This window comes from Tenrec ecaudatus, chromosome 1 (genome assembly GCF_050624435.1).
Source record: "Tenrec ecaudatus isolate mTenEca1 chromosome 1, mTenEca1.hap1, whole genome shotgun sequence".
Taxonomy (NCBI): Eukaryota; Metazoa; Chordata; class Mammalia; order Afrosoricida; family Tenrecidae; genus Tenrec; species Tenrec ecaudatus.
This window is the reverse complement of record NC_134530.1, coordinates 79,677,703-79,698,279: the sequence shown is the minus strand read 5'-3', so window position 1 is coordinate 79,698,279 and position 20,577 is coordinate 79,677,703. Positions and strand designations below refer to the sequence as shown.

At 56.8% G+C, this 20,577-nt stretch overlaps 1 protein-coding gene across 5 annotated transcripts in view; it reads left to right on the top strand.

Moving 5' to 3' along the window:
* The window catches only part of SSBP3 (single stranded DNA binding protein 3), a 153,689-nt gene that overhangs the window by 97,908 nt on the left and 35,204 nt on the right, over window positions 1–20,577 (top strand). For 3 of the 5 annotated variants that reach the window (XM_075556584.1, XM_075556575.1, XM_075556611.1), the window contains one exon: window positions 16,044–16,133. In XM_075556584.1, the coding sequence (XP_075412699.1) occupies window positions 16,044–16,133 (90 nt within the window). Of the gene's footprint in view, window positions 1–14,600; window positions 14,709–16,043; window positions 16,134–20,577 lie in introns of those variants that run through there. The other 2 variants (XM_075556593.1, XM_075556603.1) reach the window with 2 other exon arrangements.

Genomic DNA, 20,577 nt, shown 5'->3' with positions numbered 1-20,577 from the left:
CTTAACTGCTGCCAAGTCATTTCCCTGGGATATATTTAGATAATGCACGATGGAGGAGAAGTGGGCGAGGGCTGTTTGCAAAGGGATGTTTGCCCATGTTGGCGGGGCGTGGGCAGAGCTGGTGTCCCGGAGTTAGAATCTGCCCCACTCCTATTGCACTTGCCGGGGAGGGACCGCTGTGCATCTCAGGGGTCGGGTGGGGTTGGGGAGAGGCGGGTGGCTGAACTGGACTTCTTTTCCAAAGATCAAAAGGAGCCTTTGGGCCCCAAGCTGCTGCCCCTCCGCCACTCCTTCCCATTGTGAGTGAAGTGGGAGTCTGGAGCCCAGAGAATGAATGAAGCAGCTGGGGCCCCGGGACTCGGCCCGGGCAGCTGTCCCTGGTGTAGGGCGGGCTCTATTATTTCACTGTAAAAATGGATACAATCACTTTGATTTGTGTTTGTTGAGAGCCTGGGAGGGACATCCTGGGCGCCCTCATAGTGGTCTGGCTGGGCTGACCCAGACCCCCGTACCCACATACTTCTTCCCTTCTGCCCCTGTCAGTGAGCCCAAGTTTGTTCCCCTGTGCAGGGTGGGGCCCATCTCAGGCAGACCTTAGCCCAAAGTGGGTCTCGGGCCTTCCTCACCCTACCCGGCCTATGGCAAGGCAGGCCACGCCCCCCTGTTACTCCATCCAGATCCCAGCTCTGCAGGATGGAGGCAGCTTTAATGGGATTAGAAAGCTGAACCGAGAGGTCAATTAAATCTGGGCCTGTACCTGTTCAGGCGTTGGCGGCACCCCGAGGGTTCCAGCAGGCCTCTGGGGTAGCCTGGCTGGGGTGAAGGGGAGGAGGTGGCAGAGAGGTCTGTGCCTTTCCGCCTCCTGGAGGTTAGGCAGAGGGGGGAACCCAGATGTGGCTGAGCCCGGAAATCCCCACAGCTGAGGCTCTGCACACCCCTCTTTGCCCCCAGCCTGCGGGGTGACAGTCAGCTGGGTTCATGCAGACCGTCCCGGGCAGTTCTCCCGTACAGCCAGGTGTGGGTACCGGGCACCAAGTCCTCATCGTGTCTTACAGGTGTGGGCCCAGGACTGACCTGGCCCAGTGCTCTGGCAGCACCCTCCTCTCCCAGCTGCTTGGGCATTTCTCCTGGGAGCAGGGGTGCCTGCAGTCTTTGGACAGCCTTTCTGTGCTCTCATCTGTGCCTCCTGCATTGAGGTGGGCCAGGCAGGCAAGAGCGACTTCCCATTTTACAGACAGGCAAACCGAGGTTGAAGAGAACAACCCCACATGAGAACCTGGGCACCTGGCTCTAACCCTCACTTAAGTCTTCCAGTTCCTGGTTGGGGCGGGGGGCTGGGTAGAGCGGGCGGTGTGGATTGGTGACCACAGGACCCAGCCAGGGAGAGCATCCCAGCACCTGTGAGCTGTGCGAGACAGGCAACTGTTCGGTTCTTCACCTTCAAGGTAGTTAGCTGTGAAATAAAAAAGTGGGTTCAGCCACTTAAATGGGTGCCACCGGGAGCAAGTGCCAGCACATGGCTACTCACCCTGGTCCCCAGACACAGAGCCAAAGGCTTTGGGGAAGCCTCTCTGGTGGGCCTGCCTTCCTTGCTGCAGAGAAGGTGGGGGAGTTGGGCTTGGAAGGTTGTACACCCACCGAGCGAGCACCTTATGTGAGCCGGGCCAGGGCTTAATGCATTGGACTGCTCAGCTGCAGGGACACCATGCTTGGTAGAGGGCTGGTGAAAAAGAACTTGGCCATCTAACTGAGAAGCAGCAAAGCCCACATTGGAAGAAGCACACCAGCCTGTGGGACCAAGAGGTGTCGATGGGATCAAGCATCATGCATCAAAGACCCAGAACAAACAAACAATGAATGAGGGGGAGTGCGGAGTGGAGACCCAAAACCTACCTATAGACAATTGGACATCCCCTCACAGAAGGGTCACGAGGAAGAGATGAGCCAATCAGGGTGCAGTATAGCATCGATAAAACTTTCCTCTTGAATGCTTCTTCTCTCTGCTCCCCCCACCCCCATCATGATCCCAATTCTACCTTACAAATCCGGCCAGACCAAAGCATGTACACAGGTACAGATAGCAGTTGAAAACACAAGGAATCCAGGACAGATAAACCTCTCAGGACCATTAATGAGAGTAGTGCTACCAGGAGGGTAGGGAAACGGTTGGGGTAGAAAAGGGGGAAGCGATCCCAATGATCGACACATAACCCCCTAACCTCCTCCCAGGGCGGACAACAGAAACATTGGTGAAGGGAAACATTGGTCGATGTAAGACGTGAAAATAAAATAATAAAGAATTATCAAGGGTTCATGAGGGAGAGAGGGCTGGGGAGCAGGCAGTGAGCGGATACCAGGGGCTCAAGTCGAAAGCAAATGCCTTGAGCACGATGGCAGCAATGTGTTTGGCACCATGGGTGAATGAACGGATTGTGATAAGAGCTGTGTGAGCCCCAGTAACGTGATTTAAGTTAAAAGGGAAAGATGGATACGGAAACAGCGGCTGCAACAGCGGGCTCAAGCGAATCCCCAGTGAGGGAGGCGCAGGGTGGGGCCGTGTCCCCTTGTGTTTTTTTGTGGACCGCTAGAGCTGGGCCCAACTGGACAGGCCCTCTGGAGGCAGCTCAGAAGAAAGGCTTGGCAAACTGTGTCAGAAAGGAGCAGCTCTGAAAACACCCGGGCACTGCTCACCTCGGCACACTGGAGCCTGGCGTAACGCGGTGGCCACGGTGGTGGAGGCGGAGGTGGTGGCGGCGGCGGCAAGCGGTGGCGGTGGCGGTTGCTTATTTCGGTGTGCAGGCATGTTCCTGGGGAGGCCGGACCAGAATGGTTTCCTCTCAGACCCTGTGAACCAGGGCCACTGTGGGGAACTGGCCTCACGCCCCCCTTTGTCCTGCCCTTGGTGTGTGGGCGGAGGCCGCACCTTAGAGGGACTCAGGGCTCCTTCCTGTCCTCAGGCTCCCGACCCAAAGTTCCTGTAGGCCTTTGTACTCCCAGGGTGAATTAGTTCAAAGTTCTGCCTCGTGGACGACAAAGACTGATGCAGTGGACTGAAAGGGAACTGGAGGAAAATAGAAGGAATCGAGTGGCTTTAAGAGTGGGCCTGTGGCAGAGGGGGAGGGGAGACCCTAGCCATCCATCAAGGCTGACCCTCTGGGGTGGCTGCCTACCTTGGGTTTCCTGTAGATACAGCACGAGGAGCCGCATCGGGGACTCTCGGAAGGTTTCCGAGTTCAAGGCAGAGAACCCCGGACGCTCTTGGGAACTGGAGCTGCGGGTCCCCGTGGGTGCACAGGTCTGGAGGAGTGATGGAGGGGCATTAAGACGAACTCCCCCAAGAGCCAGGTTTGTTAGTTTTCTCCAAAAAGGTCGTCACAGTCTCTGGTCCCTGTTTGTTAGGCCTCATGTTAAATGCTCAGCCAGTACTGGGACACTGCCTTTTAGGAGCCAGCAGCCGTGCAGGGAGGGAGACAGCCCGGTGGGAAGTGCCGGAAGAGCTGCCGGGAGTCAGGGTAAACAGTGGGACTAGTCTGTGGGCCGCCCTGTGAGAGAGGGTGGGAGGAGTGGAGACAGGTATCTGCCAATGTTCAGCCGTAGCTCATGAACCTACTCAGAGTATTCCGGGCCTGCCCTGGGCTGAGAATCTATGGTTAGATGAATTATGGGTAGGGTGGGGGTTTGGTGGCCCCCAGGGTTGGGAACCAGACACCTGATTGGTGAGGGGCTAGAGCCTTTTCGCAGGACATGGTAGGCACAGGGAGGGGTCAGAGCTGGAGGTACCTTCAAGACTGCAGAGAGCTGGCAGCCTGGTCTCCTGCCCTCCTCTTTCTTGTCCCCATTTCACTGGAGGCCTGAACTCGGAGGAGGCAGCAGCACATCCCTCCCGAGTGACTGGGGCTTTGCTCTATGATTCCTGGAATCATGTCTCTTGGGTCCATCAGGGACGGGCCAGCTCCCAGATTGGGAGAGAATTTTCCTGGGTCTTGTTCTCTGGGACATGGAGAGCAGGGTTCAGGGTAGGCCTCCCCGGCTTCCACCGGTCCCAAGCACTGCCTGTCTCTTGCTTGTTCCCTAGACCCCAAAGGTGGCAGGCCGGCTCTCGGCCCCCGTGAGAGATCTGTGGGCAGGCGATGAACCTGCCCAAGAGTTGAACAGGCAGCTCTCTTTGTATGGGAGACGAGTGGAGTCAGGGCCACGAGGGTTGGGAGAGCCAGGGGGATCTCAGCAGCCTTCAGGACCACTGAGACCTCCTTCCTGCCCCAATGCAGATTCCTAAAGAAGCCCACAGAATCCAGTCTTGACCTCCTTCCTATGTAGAAGTGATGGTAATGCAAATAGCTGCTCAAGTCTACCCCCATCCCTTCATTGCCTCTGCCCCTCTGTTAGGGAGCTCAGAAGTGACCACCCAAGCCATTTGCCAGCCCGGGCCCAGCAGGACCAGCAGCCGTGTTTTCTGAAAACCCAGAGCTTGGGGTTTACAGGTGGAGGGAGCAGCGTGTCCCAGACATGTATGGGCATGGTGGGGCGTAGGTAAGTGTGTGGGAGTATTTTAGGAGAAGGGGGTAGTTGTGGATCAACCTTTTGATGTGGCCAGACAGTGCTGGCCACATGCAGGCTGAGGCTTTGGGACGGGGCCCCTGTGGGGAAACCATAGGGAGGGCTTGTGGCCACAGTGGGGCTCTTGGGGGGGCGTGGGGCTCTGGACTCTGGGTTCTCAGTGGAGGGTCCTGCCTTGCCCTCTGTCACCCAGCAAGTGTGGACCACTTGGGTCTGACTGAAGCACGATGGCAGGGGCTGGGGTGGGGGGCATCGTGGATGAACGCGGTGCCCAGCGACCCTCTGGGCAGTCTGGGTGGTGATCACTCAGGGAGCAGACTGCTGAGTCTTTCCTGCAGAGCCATTTGTGCTTCACGCTGAGTGAGCATGTGAGCACTAACCTCTGCACCACCAGCTCTCCTTGAGGAATGGACCCCTCTCCCTGGCCTGCTGCCTTTTCCCCTGCAACCGCCCCCGTGCCCCGTGAGTGTCGAGAGACTCTGAGATCAGGCCAGGCGCCAGGAGGCGCCTGTTACATGTCCCGTGGGCAGTGGAACAGGAGACAGGCAGGCAAGGCTGTGACTGGGGCTGGCCTGGCCCCCGAGGCACAGCAGCAGCCCGGTACCCACCTGCTAGGTGCCCATGGAGGCTTCTTGGCCCTCCATTGCTGGTGACCATGCCTGGCCAGTGCTAGGAGCTAGTTCCCAGGGGACCTCTGGACAAGCTTCCCACCTTTCCCAGCTTGGCTGCTGCAAGACGGCGGCTGGCACATGGCCTTAAGGCCAGAGAGCCTGCTGTTGTCCCCACCGGACAACCGGGGGTGGGGGCTGCCTGAGTGGACAGCGGCAGATCATCTAAGTGCCTAGCTCTTCATGGCGTCGTTTGGTCCAATTTCCTTTGCCTTGTGACCTACATCAGTCTTTATTTACTAGACCCTCTGAGCAGGCAGCAGTAATAAATCAATTAATGACTACGAAGAATCGTTTAATGGCTGACAAAATAACACTGAAGCCAACAGCTTGCATCTCTCCAGCAGTACTAAAGGATGCTGGTTGACGCAGGGTGGGGGACGAAACAGAGACTGTTAGCTAAATTAGCGCAATTAGTGCGTGCTTTAAAGGCTTAGGCGGCATCTGCTCAGCACGGAGCCCATGTGTCTGTCGGCTGTGCCGGGGACGGCTGTGCTGCCAGCGCCTTGCTCTGCTCTTCTCTGCGGATCCCCTGCCAGAACGCCCGGCCCGCTCCCGGACACGGAAGAGGTGCTGGATGGAAGCGAGGTGCCCACCGCTTCCTAGCCAAGCATGATGGTCTCCCCTGGCATGGAGGTAGAGGACCCTGGGGCTCTACAGACCATGCCTGCAGGGCAGAGACACGGACCCTGTCCCCACCAAGCCTGAGGCCAGCTGAGGGAGTGTGGGCTCCTGGGAGGGCCATGCCTGTCATGAGTCTTTTCGACCTTTAAGAATATATATGTGCACGCTTCTCGAAGCAGGCGCTCCTCTGTTCTCCGTACACCTCGCTCCTGGCAGGATTAAGTTGTCATCAGAACAGAGCATGTGCCGCGAGTCCACGCCAGGGATTTTTCCACTCTGCGGAAGCGCCTGCCAGTGTTCTTGTTAAGGAGCTGTCATTGGCCTACGATGACATGTTTGCGGTTGTAAGTAGCTTCTGTAAGACAGTGGGAACATGCGTGTGGTGCACGCGTGCTTGTGTGTGTGTGTGTGTGTGTGTGTGTGTGTGTGTGTGTGTTTTGCTAATGCTGTAAACCAGGGCCCAGAGCTCATCTCTCCTTAAGAAGGAAGTCAGTGCTGTACAAATACCCTGCCATTGATCCACTCCACACTCTTCATCTACAGGGGACCTTTAGCCCTTCATCTCCCTCATCTTGCGTGTGCACGTCTAGGCCCCGCGGCCTGTGCCGCACAGGCCCGTCCAGGCAGTGTTTGCACAAGGAGGAGGGCACCCACCCTGGCTGGGATCCACATGGAACCAGGTATTAATTACATGGGGCTCCACCTCACAAACAGCGCCCTTTGATCCAGTTCCCAGAAGACGCCGGGCGCTTCCTGGGGGGGGAGAGATAGGCAGGGTGGTGTGGCCCGAGCCTTCTGAGCCCAGGCAAACCCATCCTTTTTCTTGTGGGGCTGGTATGTGTGGGAAGTGCTCTTTTTTTGTCTATGCATTTTAAAAAGAAGGGAAAAAAAGTATTTTCCAGAGCAGGACAGATAGCGGCTACTTCTTGGCAGAGTGCCTTCTGCGGAGTTTAGGACCTGGTCTCCTGCAGCTCAGCAGACCCTCTTTCATCCCCTCCAGCCTGCTCAATCCGCGGAGTCCCTGAGTGATACAGACAGGTGGCTTTACATGCTCAGCTGCTAACCCTAGGTTGGAGGTTCAAGTCCACCCCAGGGCTACTCGGAAGGAAGACCTGATGATCTTCTTCTACATTCTACGTATAGCACGTATGGGGCCACCACAAGCCCCAGGGTCCTATGGCACCCAGCATCTGCCTGGTGCTGCTGGTCAGTGCACCCAGCACAGCCCAGGCTGGCCAGGTGCCTTACCTGGGATGGTGTTTTAAGTGCCCCTCCACACCCCTCAACCCCGCAGAGGCGCGGTGACAAGTGAAGGGCACAGGTGGAGGTAAGGGCTAGCCTGTGGCCCCACGTCTGTCTCTTCCCAGGGGAACAGGCACCTTTCAGAGCGGTTCTGGAACTTGCCTGTGGCGCTAGGCCAGACGTCCCGTTCTGCCCAGTCTGAGCGTGTGACCTGGGCCAAGCCTTCACTTCTTAGGTTCATGGTCTGGGTTACTGCTGTGTTGTTGGGGGCTTGGGGTTCTCTGACTGGGGTGCCATTGCCCCTCCTGGGAACTGCAATCTTAATCCTTCTGTGTACTGGAGGGGCAGAAGATGAGGCAGCCTGCACCCACCTCCCACACCAGAGGGGAGGGGGATGGAGCAAAAGGGCTGGTGGGAGCCTGTGGGGGTGTTGCTCAGGCGGAAGGCCTGTCCGGGCCCACTTCCCAGGCGGGTTAAGATGACAGCAGCAATCTCTCACCTCCATATCACCTGCCTCATCTGCAAACCCTGCCGTCTGTAAGGCCCTGGCTTGAGTACCACCTCTCACACAAAGCCTCTCTGATCCCATAATCCACTGCCTCGCAGTGCCTGCCTGCCTGCCCCCCCGCCCCCCTCCTGGAGCTCCTTCCCGTGTCCCTCGGCTCCCAGTCACAACTCCTCATCTCCTCCTGTGGCTCTCCTGTCGTCGGCTGTGCAGGTGGGCACAGTGCAGCCCCAGGCGCCCTGCAGCCCGCGTTTGCCTGGCGCTGCAGCTGTGCATGGTGTTCCTCCCCCCGGATTACTACTGGCCAGTGAGGTCCAACAGGCCCTTTAGCAAAGGTCTTGCCCTTCTTGATGTTCTTCCCACCCACCCTCCTACCCAGTTCTTACTTGAAATGCTTGTCCAAGGAGCCCGGGCTGTCTGTCTGCGTAAGGAAGAGCAGCCAGCATGTGTAGGTGATCTGATTGCTTTAGGCTCTCAGTCCTCTGCCTGTTGTTTCCTTTGCCCAGAGTTGGGTGCACGGACACGGCTTTTCTCGGGACGAATCAAGGGTTCGTAAGTGAGGGCAGTTGTGGAGCTGCTGTTGTTGGTCAGTGTGTGGCTGAGTGCTGAGCGGGTTTCAGGAGGGCTTCCGGACTGAGTCAGATGTGGAAGAGGCCTGGTGATCTGGTTCCCAAAGCCCAGCCAGGGCCAGCCCTGCAGGCCACAGCAGTCCAGCCCCCTCTAGCATGAGGTCACCGCCGTCGGCGTCAACCCAGGGGTGCTGGAGGGGAACGGTCCTGTGGCTTCGTGAGCATGAAGATCAGAGACGAGGGACAGAGAGGCTGAAGTGAGAACCACGTAGTAGACCTTGAGATGACGTGGCTCTCTGCGCCTCGGTGGCCTGTGGCACACAGGTGAAAGGCAGGTGCTCCTCCAGCCCCACTGCACCCCAGAAGAAGGTCGGTGTGTCAGGACAGATCTCACCTGGGCTTGATGGCCTGGCCGTGGCAGGTCTGGGGGTTTTCCTCCCAATGCACCCCTTTATCAGGTGTTTGACTAACGGGGCCTGACGGGCTATCGCTCCAGCACCGGCTCAGCAGGACGGAGGTGGGCAGAGGCTTGGATGGCTGGGCTTGGCTACATCACACAGCAGGTGGCTTGCAGCCTGAGTGAAAGCGCGGCTCTGGAAGCACTCAGTCCAGGGATTTTTCCCATAATTCTCAGCTGCCGGATCCTTCCCGACTGTGGGCCACCCTGTAGAACAGAGAAGAGCGGCTCTGTGGGGTTTCCCAGGCTGGGAGTCTCCATGGAAGCAGACTCCCTCCACTCCATTGGTGGGTTCACACTGCCAACCTTGTTAGTAGCCCCACCCTTAACTCCCTGTGCCACCCAGACCCCACCTTTCACCTTAGAGGCCCGAGCAAACATCAGGGGCAGTCCTGGGTGGGTGGGACCTCCCCTATCAGAAGTGGGGTGGTGAGGCAGCGACTGCAGTTAACCTGGCTGCCGTGAGGCAGAGCCAGGGCTCTCACCAGGGACTCTGGTTAGTAGTCTACTTTTAAGGGGTCCTGATGGTGCCAAACCAAGCGGCTGGTGGTTGGGACCCACCCAGGGGCTCCATGGAGGGGAGGTCCTAGCATGAGCTCCCCTGGAAGCAGTTCCACTCTGTCACATGGGGTCCCTGTGATTGGGATTAACTCCTGGGTGCTGATTGAACAGCACCAGCATGCTTCTGCTATCCCGCGTTCTCTGGGACGACCCCCACCCCAATGAATACAGCCTGCCCAGGCTGAGTCTACCACTCAGATCCAGAGAGCATTCAAGCTCAGGCTGGCCCGTGGCCATCCCCTGGTGCCAGGAGAAGTCCTCCTTCCACACCACAGCCCTCTGGCTATTGGAAGGTGCAGGGATTCTGTGTCACCCCCCTGTGCCACCCGAACCTATTTTTACCGCCAGCCGGTCCTGTCTTTTCACCTAGCAACGACTTTGTTTTCTCCACGCTGCAGAATTAGAACCCTTGGTCTCCAGAACTGGCTCTGCTGCAAGGGGGGTGGCTGAAGGGCGAAGAGAGGCCTCTCATCCCCAGCTCCTCCTGGGCAGCCCCGCAGCTCCATGACGGATGGCATTTCCTCCCTTCCGTCACCCACGTCTTCCGTTGGTGGATGGCTTTGAAAACTCCCTCCAGGAAGTAGGGACCCCATCCCGGGCATACTGAGACATCGGTATTTCCACCGTCTCCTCCTCCTGGTTTTGTGTTTTACACAGAATCCAAAGGCTCTGTCTTGATGATATCAACGTACCCGTGTTCATTCACTCCTCACTTGCTCCTTAGGGGTGCCCCGTGCACCACTAAGTGGTTTCTGGACATACCAGGCGTCCACATGGCCTGTCAGGGAAGGATGCCTGTCAGGGTTTTGCTTGTGGCTCCCGTGCCGTGACACCCCAAGGTCCGAGTATTGGGTTGGGGCACGGGAGGGAGGGGATTTGCAAAACAAAGTGCCCGCCTGCAGCCTTGCAAATCAGTCAGGAGGAGTTGGCCAACAGGCAGGAGTCCCACGGTGCACACTCACTCAGCATTCGTTTCTGTTAGTTCTCGAGCAGCTCTGTGTGCATAGAGCCGTGTTTTAAAACCGACTGACACAATGAGGTGGCAGGGAGGGAGTCATGTGAGGTTTGGGGTGCGGTTGCAAGGGGAAACTGAGACCCGGAGCAGGAAGGGAGGTGTCTGTGCATGCACAGTGAGTGGACCCGGGCCCACACATAGGGTGTGTCTGGTGTCGCTCCAAGATTCCTCCCTCTCCTGTTGGCGGTGAGGAGTTCTATCCTGAGCCTCGGTGTGTCCGAGTTTTGTGTTCTTGAAGGAGCCTCTCGGAGATGCTCTGCGGAGTGCCTTAATGGAGCTCTTACTCCAAGTGGGAAACCACAGGGAGGGACTGGCTCCTAGCAACCCAGAGAGGCCTGGCTCCAGGAGGTCAGGTCTGTGAATAATAAAGATCGTAATCGTTTATTGAACACCTGCTATATGCCCCACAACAGACAGGATCTTGGGGAAGGACAAGCAGCCTGTCTTCCAGGGTAGGTGGGGGGGCGGGGGCGGGGGGGGGTGTCCAGTCCAGTATAACTGGTGGGTGCTTGGACAGGTGGGGAACAGGGGAAACCTGTTCAGTTGGGTTTTGCCACGTTGTGATGCTAGTTGGTGGTCTGTCATTCTCCCCGTTGTGCTCCGCTGCCCTTTCCAACGTTCTCCCCGTGAGCCCAGGTTTCATTCCTAATCGAAGGGTCACAGCAGGGACTGCCCCAGTCGGTCAGCACCGGGGTTCAGCACTGCAGGCTCTGCTTGCCGTGGTACGCTGTCTCCTCAGCTTCCTGCCACCATCCTCTCCGCTAGCGTGGTGACCTGGTGGTGCAGGCCGGGGTCAGGGCATTGGCTGCTAACACCCCTTTTGTGGAAGACACAGGCAGCTCCCTTAAGACGAGGGCCTTGGAAACCCTCTGGGGCAGTCTTGCTCAGACCTGAGGGGCCGCCTGGAGTAGAATCCATTCAGCAGCATGGGTTGGGTTTTGGTTATTAGAACCATGGCCACCCACCCACGTTCCAAGAACCATTGACTCCTCATTTCACGGGAATGTAAGATCTTAAGGGGAGGCAGACTTAAGGTCATGTCGCAGTACTTATGGCTTAAAGTTTTCACTTATTTATGTGTGTGTGTGTATCCTTATCTCCAGATATACAGCGCTCTCCTGGTTTGTAAACACAGCCTATTCTTTTATATAGCTCTAGCTATCATTTATCTTCTGCTATGTGAGGAGCCCTGGTGGAGTAGTGGTTACAAATCGGGCTGGGCTGTGATTCACACGGTTGGCAGTTCGAAACCACCAGCAGCTCCTCGGGAGGAAGACTGGACTTCCTACTCCCCTGAACAGCTGCAGTCTTGGAAACTCGGGCGGGGGGATCACTCTGAGTCAGTATTGGCTCAATGGCAGTGAGTGTGGAGTTTTTTGTTTTTGATACTTGAAAATGTTACTTTTATCCCTAAGCTGTTCATATATTATGAATGTAGCATGAAGATATGTACTATATATAATAACATTCATATATTACACCTTAATAATGGAACAGCTTAGGGATAAAAGTAGAATTCTCAAGTAGCAGAGGCTATGCATGTTTTATCATAAAAGTAGATCTACAAATAGTCATTAAACAGCTTTAAAAAAGGGAATTTACCCCAGAGGCAGATCAAAATATCAAAGAAGACAGCATGCTGTAGCTACCAACTTTCCTGACCTGGCTTGTACTTGTTACTAGGTAGTTGGAGTCTCTGGGTGGTGCAAAAGGTGAATGCGCTTGACTGCTGACCAGAAGGTTGGTGGTTCAAGTCCACCATGGGCACCTCTGCTGGACAGGCTGGCAGCTCGTGGCCCGTAAGAGCAGCCATTGAGAACCCTGAGGAGCATGGCGGTCCGCTGACCCTTGGGAGGTACCAGCACTCGGAACTGACTTGAAAGCCGCCTGGATTAGGTTAATTAATGATACGTCTGTGCCATTTTAGATATAGTAACAAAAACAAACACGTTTTCTCTGCCCATTTAATGAGGGAACAAAGAGGCTCATGTCATCATTTAGCAAAATACAATGACTAATTTTCTCTCTATTTATTGGTTTTTTAAAATAATGGATGTTTTATACCAAACCAGAAATGCTAATTTTTGAAGCCAAGCTGCAGAAGTATTCTAGGATATTCTTTCCTGAAAGCATTTTAGGGGTACTGAGTGTGTGTTACCGGTGGGGGAATAATTTGATAAAGGGTGGCAATAATGGTTCTACAATACGAACAATGTAATCAGTGTCATTCTAACCACTCACCGGATGGCCTGGGGCCTGGAACAGCTGTGAGTTCCTGGGGAAAGAGACCATGTCCTGAAAGGGCGCATCCAACTTATAAAAATGTCACTTTTCCTTCGAATGGGTATCTAAGAACGTATACATATCTGAAAGGTGGAGGGAGGCATAGGAGAGGTCTTTTTAAAATGAAGGTGATAATGAAATGCACATATGCTGAAAGATCTGGCCGTTAGACACCTGGAGTTACTGTGTTAGGTATGACTCACACCCCATGTGACAGTAGAGTGCTGTCCTGCTTCCTAGGCTGTATCATGCATGCTCTGGGGGCACTGTCGGGTAAGCACTGGGACTGCTAACCTCAAAGTTGCTGGTTCAAACTCACTGACATCTCCGTGGGAAAAGGAAGAGGCTTGCACAGATCTACAGCCTCAGAAGCCGAATACGGGCCTGCTGTGAGTCAGGATCAACTCAGTCATATGGGGGGTTTGAATCTTTATGGGGCAGACTGCTTGCCGGTCTTCTCCACCTTGGAGGGGATGGGTAAGTTCAAACTGCTAACCTTTTGCTTAGCCAAGCACCTAAGCACTGCTGGGGGGTGGGGTGGGTAGGGGGACTCCTTTTGTCAGAAATGTAGGGCATACCCAAGTTTTATAACAATTTTGCCTTTGATTAAACTGACTTTTGAATTGGATGGGGGGCTGTGTTGTGGAGTGCGGAGCCCTGGTGGCTCAGTGGTCATGTGTTGGGCAGCTTACCACGAGGTCAGCCGTTCAAACCTACCAGCTGCTCTGGGGGAGAAGGTTGAGGCTTTGTGCTCCCATATAGATGTACAGGCTCAGAAAGCAGCAGGGGCAGTTCTGCCCCGTCCCGTAGAGTCGAAGTGACTGTCAGCAGTGAGGGAACGTTCTTAGGAGAACTCAAGTCCACACTTACTGGACAGAAGTTCCTGAGGGTCAGAGAGCTAATGGAAACCACTCTCAAAGAATTACAAGAAAGTATAGGTGGCTGTTTACCTCGCCCTGTTTTTTGTCTGTTTGCTTTTTGCTTCCCTTAAGTTTTCTGCTACGGCTGCCAAGGAATAATTATTAGCTGTGAATTACAAAAAGTTTGCATTTCCACTGTACCACCAACCAACCGCAAACAAACAACCATGCAGCTAATGGATAACCTGCCGGATTCCCGTAGGCAGTCCTGATCCCAGATAAAGTTGGGGGAAGCTGGGTGGGGGTGGGGTTTCGCCTTGGCCAAGCAGGAGTGGCTTCCTGAGTGGGCCCTCTCAGCTTTCTGCCGGGGTTGGGGGACCCACTTATGTGAAGTTTGGGATGCTTAGCACTAGTAAACACATTAGGTGTGTTTAGATGGCTGGCTGGCGGAATTGCTGCAATTACAGAGAGCCCTTTCCATAGGCAGAATCATTTTCCAAAGTAATGTAGTGGTGACTCCACCCTTCACTCTCTTGCCTTTACCTGGCCTTTATTCCTCCCAGGCAAAAAGGGGTTGGGCACTTAACTCCTAACCGAAAGGTTGTGGGTTTGAACTCACCCAAGAGAGGCCAGTGATCTGCTTCCCGGTGAGCCGTGGCGCCCAGCTTGCTGTGCACGCCTGGGGTCTCCAGGAGGACACGAGCTGTGGTTTGTTCCGGGGTGAGTGCCCCAGACCCAGTCCTCCTTGTCTCCAGACTCACAGCGCTCCCCTGGCTCACACACGGACCTGTTCTAGTCCATCACCCTCCATACCTGGCCCAGGACACTCGCTCTGGGAGACCAAGTGTCCTGCCCACAGTTACACCACTCCCTGATGCTCGCCAGAGCCCGAGTCCCAGAAGTGTGCCCCACTCCAGGCCTGCTGAAGTTGGGGCGAGGACTCTGGGTTCCTGGTCTATGGGAAAAGGAAAAACTGACTTCTTTAGGGGAGTGGGGGCTGGGGGGAGGCTGTGACTGTAACATGAGAGGAGAGGAGGGGAGGGGCGCCTTCCTGCCCAGAAAGCCTGCCAAGGGCTGGACGATGATGGAGAATTGAGGGGCTGGGCGGGGTAGGGCAGGGCACTGTGGTTGGTGTGTATTTCCAAGGGAGGACCTGGGAGTCGGGGGTGGACTCGGGATTGGAGCAGGAGCGGTCAGGAAGACAGGCCCGGGCCTTCCTCAGCCTCCCCTCCCTGTGCGCGCATGGGGCCAGGCACAGACACGCCCACTGCAGGAGCAGGCTGGACACAGATTGTCTGGAAGGAGACCAGGCTGGAGAGCAGCGTCTGCTTACCCTGGGGAAGCTTTATTTGAGGCAGATGCCCCAGGTACATGTCGGAATATCTGCCTTTTAAAGGAAAGTCCTGGCGGACCACCTCTATGCCAGCCCGCCCCTCCTCTCCTCTTCTGGGGCACCCAGGACTCCCAGGGGGTCAAGCACACACCCTACTCCCTGTCACTCCTTCAGGCAGGGGTGCCCCAGACGGGGCTGTCTGCTTATTCATTGCCTCAGGGACATTACGGCTTAGCTGCGCTATGTAGAAGGAGCCCTGGTGACATCGAGGCGAGCTGCTAACTGCAAGGTCAGCAGTTCAAACCCACCAGCCGCAAGGGAGAAAGAGGAGGCTTTCTGCCTGCACAAAGATCGACAGCCTCAGAAGCCCCCAGGCGCAGTTCTGCCTTGGCCTTCAGGGTTGCTGTGAGTCAGCCTCTAGCTGCTGGAAGGGAGTTTGCCCTGTCTACAAGCCCCTGGTGGCGCGAGGGGAAAGAGCAGCAGTGTGAGGCCACTGCAGGCACCTTGGAGGAAAGGCCGGGTGGTCGACTGCTGGGAAAGTCAGCCACTGCAAAACTTAGGGGCACCCAGGTCTGCTCTGGTGCACACAAGGTCTCCAGGAGCTGGAGCTGGCGTGGTGGTCACGGTTTATTCTTCTGTGTGTTGTTTTTGCTCTCCACGGCTCGTGCTAACCTCCTAGAGGGCCAGGGATTTATAGTCTAACTAGAGTAGAGGGCAGAACGCAGGCATCCTGACACCCGATATATTCTGTCAGTCCCGTTGCTGGTTCCAACTCCCGGGGACCCCGTGCATCAGAGCAGAACAGTGCCCCTAGGCTTCTCCGAGGCTGGGTGGGCCTTTCTTTCAGAGTACCTCCAGATGGATCCGAACCCACAACCTCCTTTTAGTTGGCACCAGCGACTGCTCCACGCGCCTTTGCTGGCGTTGTGGAGGGAACGTCTCGATCACCAACCAGCGTTGGTCGTGTGCGCCAGGGTTGCTCTTTGTGTTGCACAGCTGTGGGTCTGGACAGGGGCACCGTGCCATGTGTCCACCCCAACAGTGCCCTCCAGAGAGCTGCCCGTCTCCCCGGGGTCCTGACCTCGCTGGCCTTTCGCCATCTCTTTCACTGTGCAGACCTTTCCGTACTTCACCTCACAGCCCCCGATGGTAAAAAGTGCCCCCCATTTCAGCGACGAGGAAATGGGGGCTCAGTCTATGCTGTGCCCAGTAAGAGGCACACCTGGGGGTGGCATCCAGGTCTGGGTTTTAAAGGGACACGAGTGCCCTCTCCGCTGCTTGATGACGGCCGGAGAGCGGGGTGGGGGGTCGGGACCGCAGTCTCTGATGTGCTCTCCGCCTCTAACCCACCATGTTCTTGTCTCCGCAGAGTGCAGCAGCCGCCCCGAGCCCCGTGCTTGGCAACATTCCCCCCAACGATGGGATGCCAGGAGGCCCCATCCCGCCAGGTTTCTTTCAGGTACGTGCCGCCCGGCCGGTCCTGCACATCCCTTCCTCGGGCCAGTGGGAGGGAGACGCAGGCGCAGTTTGCCGTGGTCTAATATAGTTGCCTTCCTGCCCTTTGCCTGAAGGACTGGGCTGAGAGACAAGGTGGCAAAGCCAGCACCCCCACCCCCACCCCCCGTGTGGCGTCCTGCTGGAGTCTGTTTTCTCCACACCCGCTCCTGGTCGGAAGGCGAGGGCGGCGTTCTGCTCACAAAAGGCTTTCTTCTGACAAGGAAACGCCCTTTGTCTCCTTGCCGCTGCTGTCCTTGTTTGTTCTACCTGTCCAAACTGCAGACCTGAAGCTGGCGTGGTCCAGAACTACGGCATGGCCCACCAGCCCGGCAGGTCTGGGAGCCTTGTGCCTCTGGTGAACCGCTCAGTTCTTCCCCAGTGCAATCAGGCCGCTGTCCCACGGGCGTTTGCGCCTGCTCCCTGCCCGCCACATGCTGCAGCGCGTCCCACGCAGACCACCGCGCACTGGCCTTCGGGAGGCTGTGAAGGGTGGGGTGCAGTCCGCCACCGCCCCACCCCTCCTCGTCTCTACCTTCCTTCCCCTCCTGGGAGCTCATCGGATGGCAGCCAAGTCAGAGCCTGGAAAAGCAGGGCTGTGAGACTCTCACCAAGGAGCCCCCCTCCTGTGTGAACACGCCTCACCCTCCCCAGCCAGTGTGAGCGCCCACCCACGCTTCCACACTGAGGGAGAGGTGGGCATTCCCAGGTGACAAGAAGGGAGGGCGACAGGGCGGCTGCTGGAGTGTGTGCGTGGGGACGTGCGCCGAGCTGGGACGGCTGAGCCCAGTCCGAGATGCCTTGTGGTCAGTGTGAGTCATAGTGGGCACCAGGTGCACCCAGCAGTCATGCAGGTGCCCGGGAGATCGGGTGCTCCCTGGTCTGGGAAGTAGGAAAACAACAATGTGGCGAGCTCCTTTGAAGAGAGGTTAAGGGGCGTTTCACCTGGCTGGGAGCATTTTGTTTGATGTTAATTCCCAGGCAAGGGTTAGGACATGCTGTGGGAAGTGAGGGTATAGCCCTAAAACAGAAGAAGCAGGCCATGAAGCAGGACAGTGGGGAATGGTGAGCGGTGCCAGTGCTGGCTAGGCTCTGATGGCCACCTGTGTGCAGCGTGCTGCTGAGGCTCCAGGTCATACCCAACCAGGAGTGTCTGCGCCGAGCTTAGAATAGGGCCACAGGAGGAGGGACCAGACTTTGGGGGAGAGTCAGACCTTTAAATTCCTGGACACCCTTGTGTCAGAAAGCTGAGAACTGGGAAGGCCAGTGCCTTTCCTCCAGCGGGACACCCCCAGGGTGCTCTGCGATTAGCACCTAGGCCACAGGGTGGCTTCTTCCAGTGGACACCCTTTGAGAGTGGTTCTGAGTCCAGCTCGGCCTACTCTGTGGCTGGTTCCTGACTTCCTGCTTGGCTGTAATTGTCCGTGGTGCAGGCCTAATTCCACACATACTTCTCGGGCCCTCCCTGTGACGCTCTAGGGCGTGTGGTCACCAAGCCCACACTGATTTCTGCCCTTATTTAGTCACCACCAGCCACCTCCAAACCAAGGTGGTGCTGGGCCCCTCCAGGCTGAGGGCAGCTGTTTCCCGCCAGAGAGGCCACCAAGAGCCAACGGGGGCCGTCCACAGGGGCTTCTGTGCCCTGGACACTGGGCCACCGTCCTCTCGGAATCATTCCTCCCGCAGTCAGATGGAGAGGCCAGGCACTCTCCCTGGCCATGACATCGCACCACTCTGGTGGGGTCACTGTGGCAGGGAAAGGCTGTCTTTCGGGAGAGGCTGTGGCTACCTGCTTCCGGAGCAGGCCAGCACACCGTGGCAGGAATATCAGCTATTGAGTCCCAGCTGTGCCCCTCTCTCTTGTTGTAGACAGCCGCTGCAATGTTAGGAGGGAAACAGAGATGGTATCAGACCTTTATCTCTCACCAACAATTGCTCTCCTCCCCTCCTTGCATGCAGCCTGAGCAGGCAGCTCTCATGAGTGGGGGGGGCTGGGCCAGCTTTCAGCTCAGGACTTTGCTCCCCGTTCTAAGTTTAGAAGCCAGCGACTTCCAGGGTGAGTAGATGGGGACAGCTGGCCACTTCCACCCAGACCCTCAGAAAGCGATCCCCATGGGGCTTTCTTCCTCTGGCCTCTGACAGTCAGGCTTGGTGGGCCACCCCTGGGGTCAGAGGGTGCTTCCCTCCCTCCCTCCATCCACCGGACACAACCTGTTTGTGTTTTTACCACCAACTTTGTGCCTGGCAGGAGGTGTTTCTGTTAGCAGGGCTGATGGAGAGGTGACTTGGAAACTGACTGACCACACCAGGATCATCAGGGAACATCTCCTGGCTGCTTTCAGCCAGGTCCATCCTAACTCCGCATGCTGCTTGTACAAGACTGCGCTAATCTGGCGCCCCCGGCCCCTGGCAGCTCCGAGCTCAGGGGTGCCCAGTAGGCATGTGAGCTGGTTGGTTTCTGGTGCTCACATTCTCAGGCTAAGAGCCTTGCCGACCCCAAAACACTCTTGATCTGGCTAGGGAGGGGTCCGAGGGTGCCAGGTGGTGGTCGGCACAGGTAACCAGGCACCTATTCTAGTTACCCAATAGGTAACCCTGGGCAACCTGCCCCCTCGGTCTGGGCCATAGTTTATCCCCAGGAGATGGAGAAGCTGGACCACATGGCCTCTGAGGGCTTTTCCAATTTGGATTTTCTGCTTCACATGCAGAGAGAGGGGGCTTTTACGTAATCAGGCAGTGGCATTTCCCCTGCGGCTGAACTCATTTGGGCTGCACATCTGAACCTTAGCTGGGCCTTGGCCCAGTCCACAGGCCCGAGTGGGTCTCCAGCTCCTTGGCCCCATGGTGGGCCTAAGGGGGTATCATCCAATGGGGCCTTCTAGTTTCAGAACTAGGGAACTGCAGGAGATCAGAGGTCATGGAGAGCGTTGGGTACAGAGTGTTTTTGTTTCTGAATTCTGTTAATTGCTTCCAGTTACGTAGGGTTTCTGAACGTGCAGCCTCTGCTTGTTTTACTCCCAGTGTTTCTGCAGAGGAGGCCTGGCCAGTCAGAAAGGTGGACAACCTGCCCAACGTTATCCAACCGAGGGCTGGAGTCGGACGCCATGCCCAGGCTCCCTGGCTCCTGTTCATCCATGCCAGTCAGCCTTTCCAAATGCAGATGCATGGTTCCCGTGGGCTAGAGAAAGGGGAGAGACAGAGGAGAGGAGTAAGGGCGGGGGGTGGGGGGGAGACCCAAGCAAGCCACCGTCCTTCAAAAATGGCCATTATGTTTCCATCTCAGCACCTGTGCCCAGGGGCTCCACCTGGAGCGCTGTGGGGGAGACAGACTCTAAGCTGCGTTAGACTCAGCAGGCCCTGCTGGTGATGCCGACCAACATGGGCCTGTCTGTGCAAGTCTCTGTGTTTGCCATTTCTGATCTGGTCTAGACTCCTTCCTCGTTTGCAGACTTCCTGAGGCTGGAGGTCCGGAGGAAGAAGGGGCAGGTCTGGTGACAGTCACCGGACACCTCTGCTGAGCAGGGAGGCCTGGGACTCAGCTCTAGGAGCACCCCGCCTACCAGAGGCCATCAAGTCAACTGGGCCCTGCTTCAAGGCTGAGGGTGGGCCTTCTAGGACAGGCTATCAAGAAGAACTTCCTGCAGGTGGTGCAGTGCCTGCTGGGATGGTGTCCAGAGTGGAGTGGGTGACAGGTGCTCCAGGGGAGACAAGGCTGGAGAGGTTATGGGGCAGGTGTGGATGGGCCTGGCCAGAGAGTGTGGGTTTCTTCTAGTGGGCAGTAGGAAGCCACAGGAGTGCCCGGGACTGGTTAAGGCCTTCGCCCGGTCTGTTACTGTGCAGGCCCACCACCCTTATCCCTACCCCATCAGCTCTGGGAGGAGGGGCTTGACTGCTGCCACTGGTGCTTAGGAAGCAGCTGACCTCATTGGTGATGGACACTGGCATTGCAGAAGCTCAGCAGTGGTCACAGGGTTGAAGACCGGCCATTCTCTGGACAACCCTGCCCTGAGGCAAGTCCAGCTACCCTTGCCAAGTGCCTCAGCCCCACCTGCTCTGAGCATCCCAGTGTTGTCTGCTGTCAGGGAGGGGGTGGTGGGAATAGGGACGGGAGTAGACATGTCCCCTGTGACATGCAGGTGAGCCTGTCGGTCAGGCCTTAGACACAGGCTGAGGTCCCATCACAGAGGAGTGACCAGGAAACATACACACAGGCTCGCATGACTGTGAAGACACCCCCCCCCCCTGCCGTGGTGGGGGCATGGGGAGCTCTGTTGCCTGCTCGTCTCCACCCAGAGGGCTCTTCTGACTTCCCTTGTGCACCCCGGAGTTGTGCGGCCTGGACGGTGCTCAGGCCTGCCTCTGTGAGGCTGCAGCCCTTTGATGCCAGATCCTTGAGGGGGTGAAAGAGG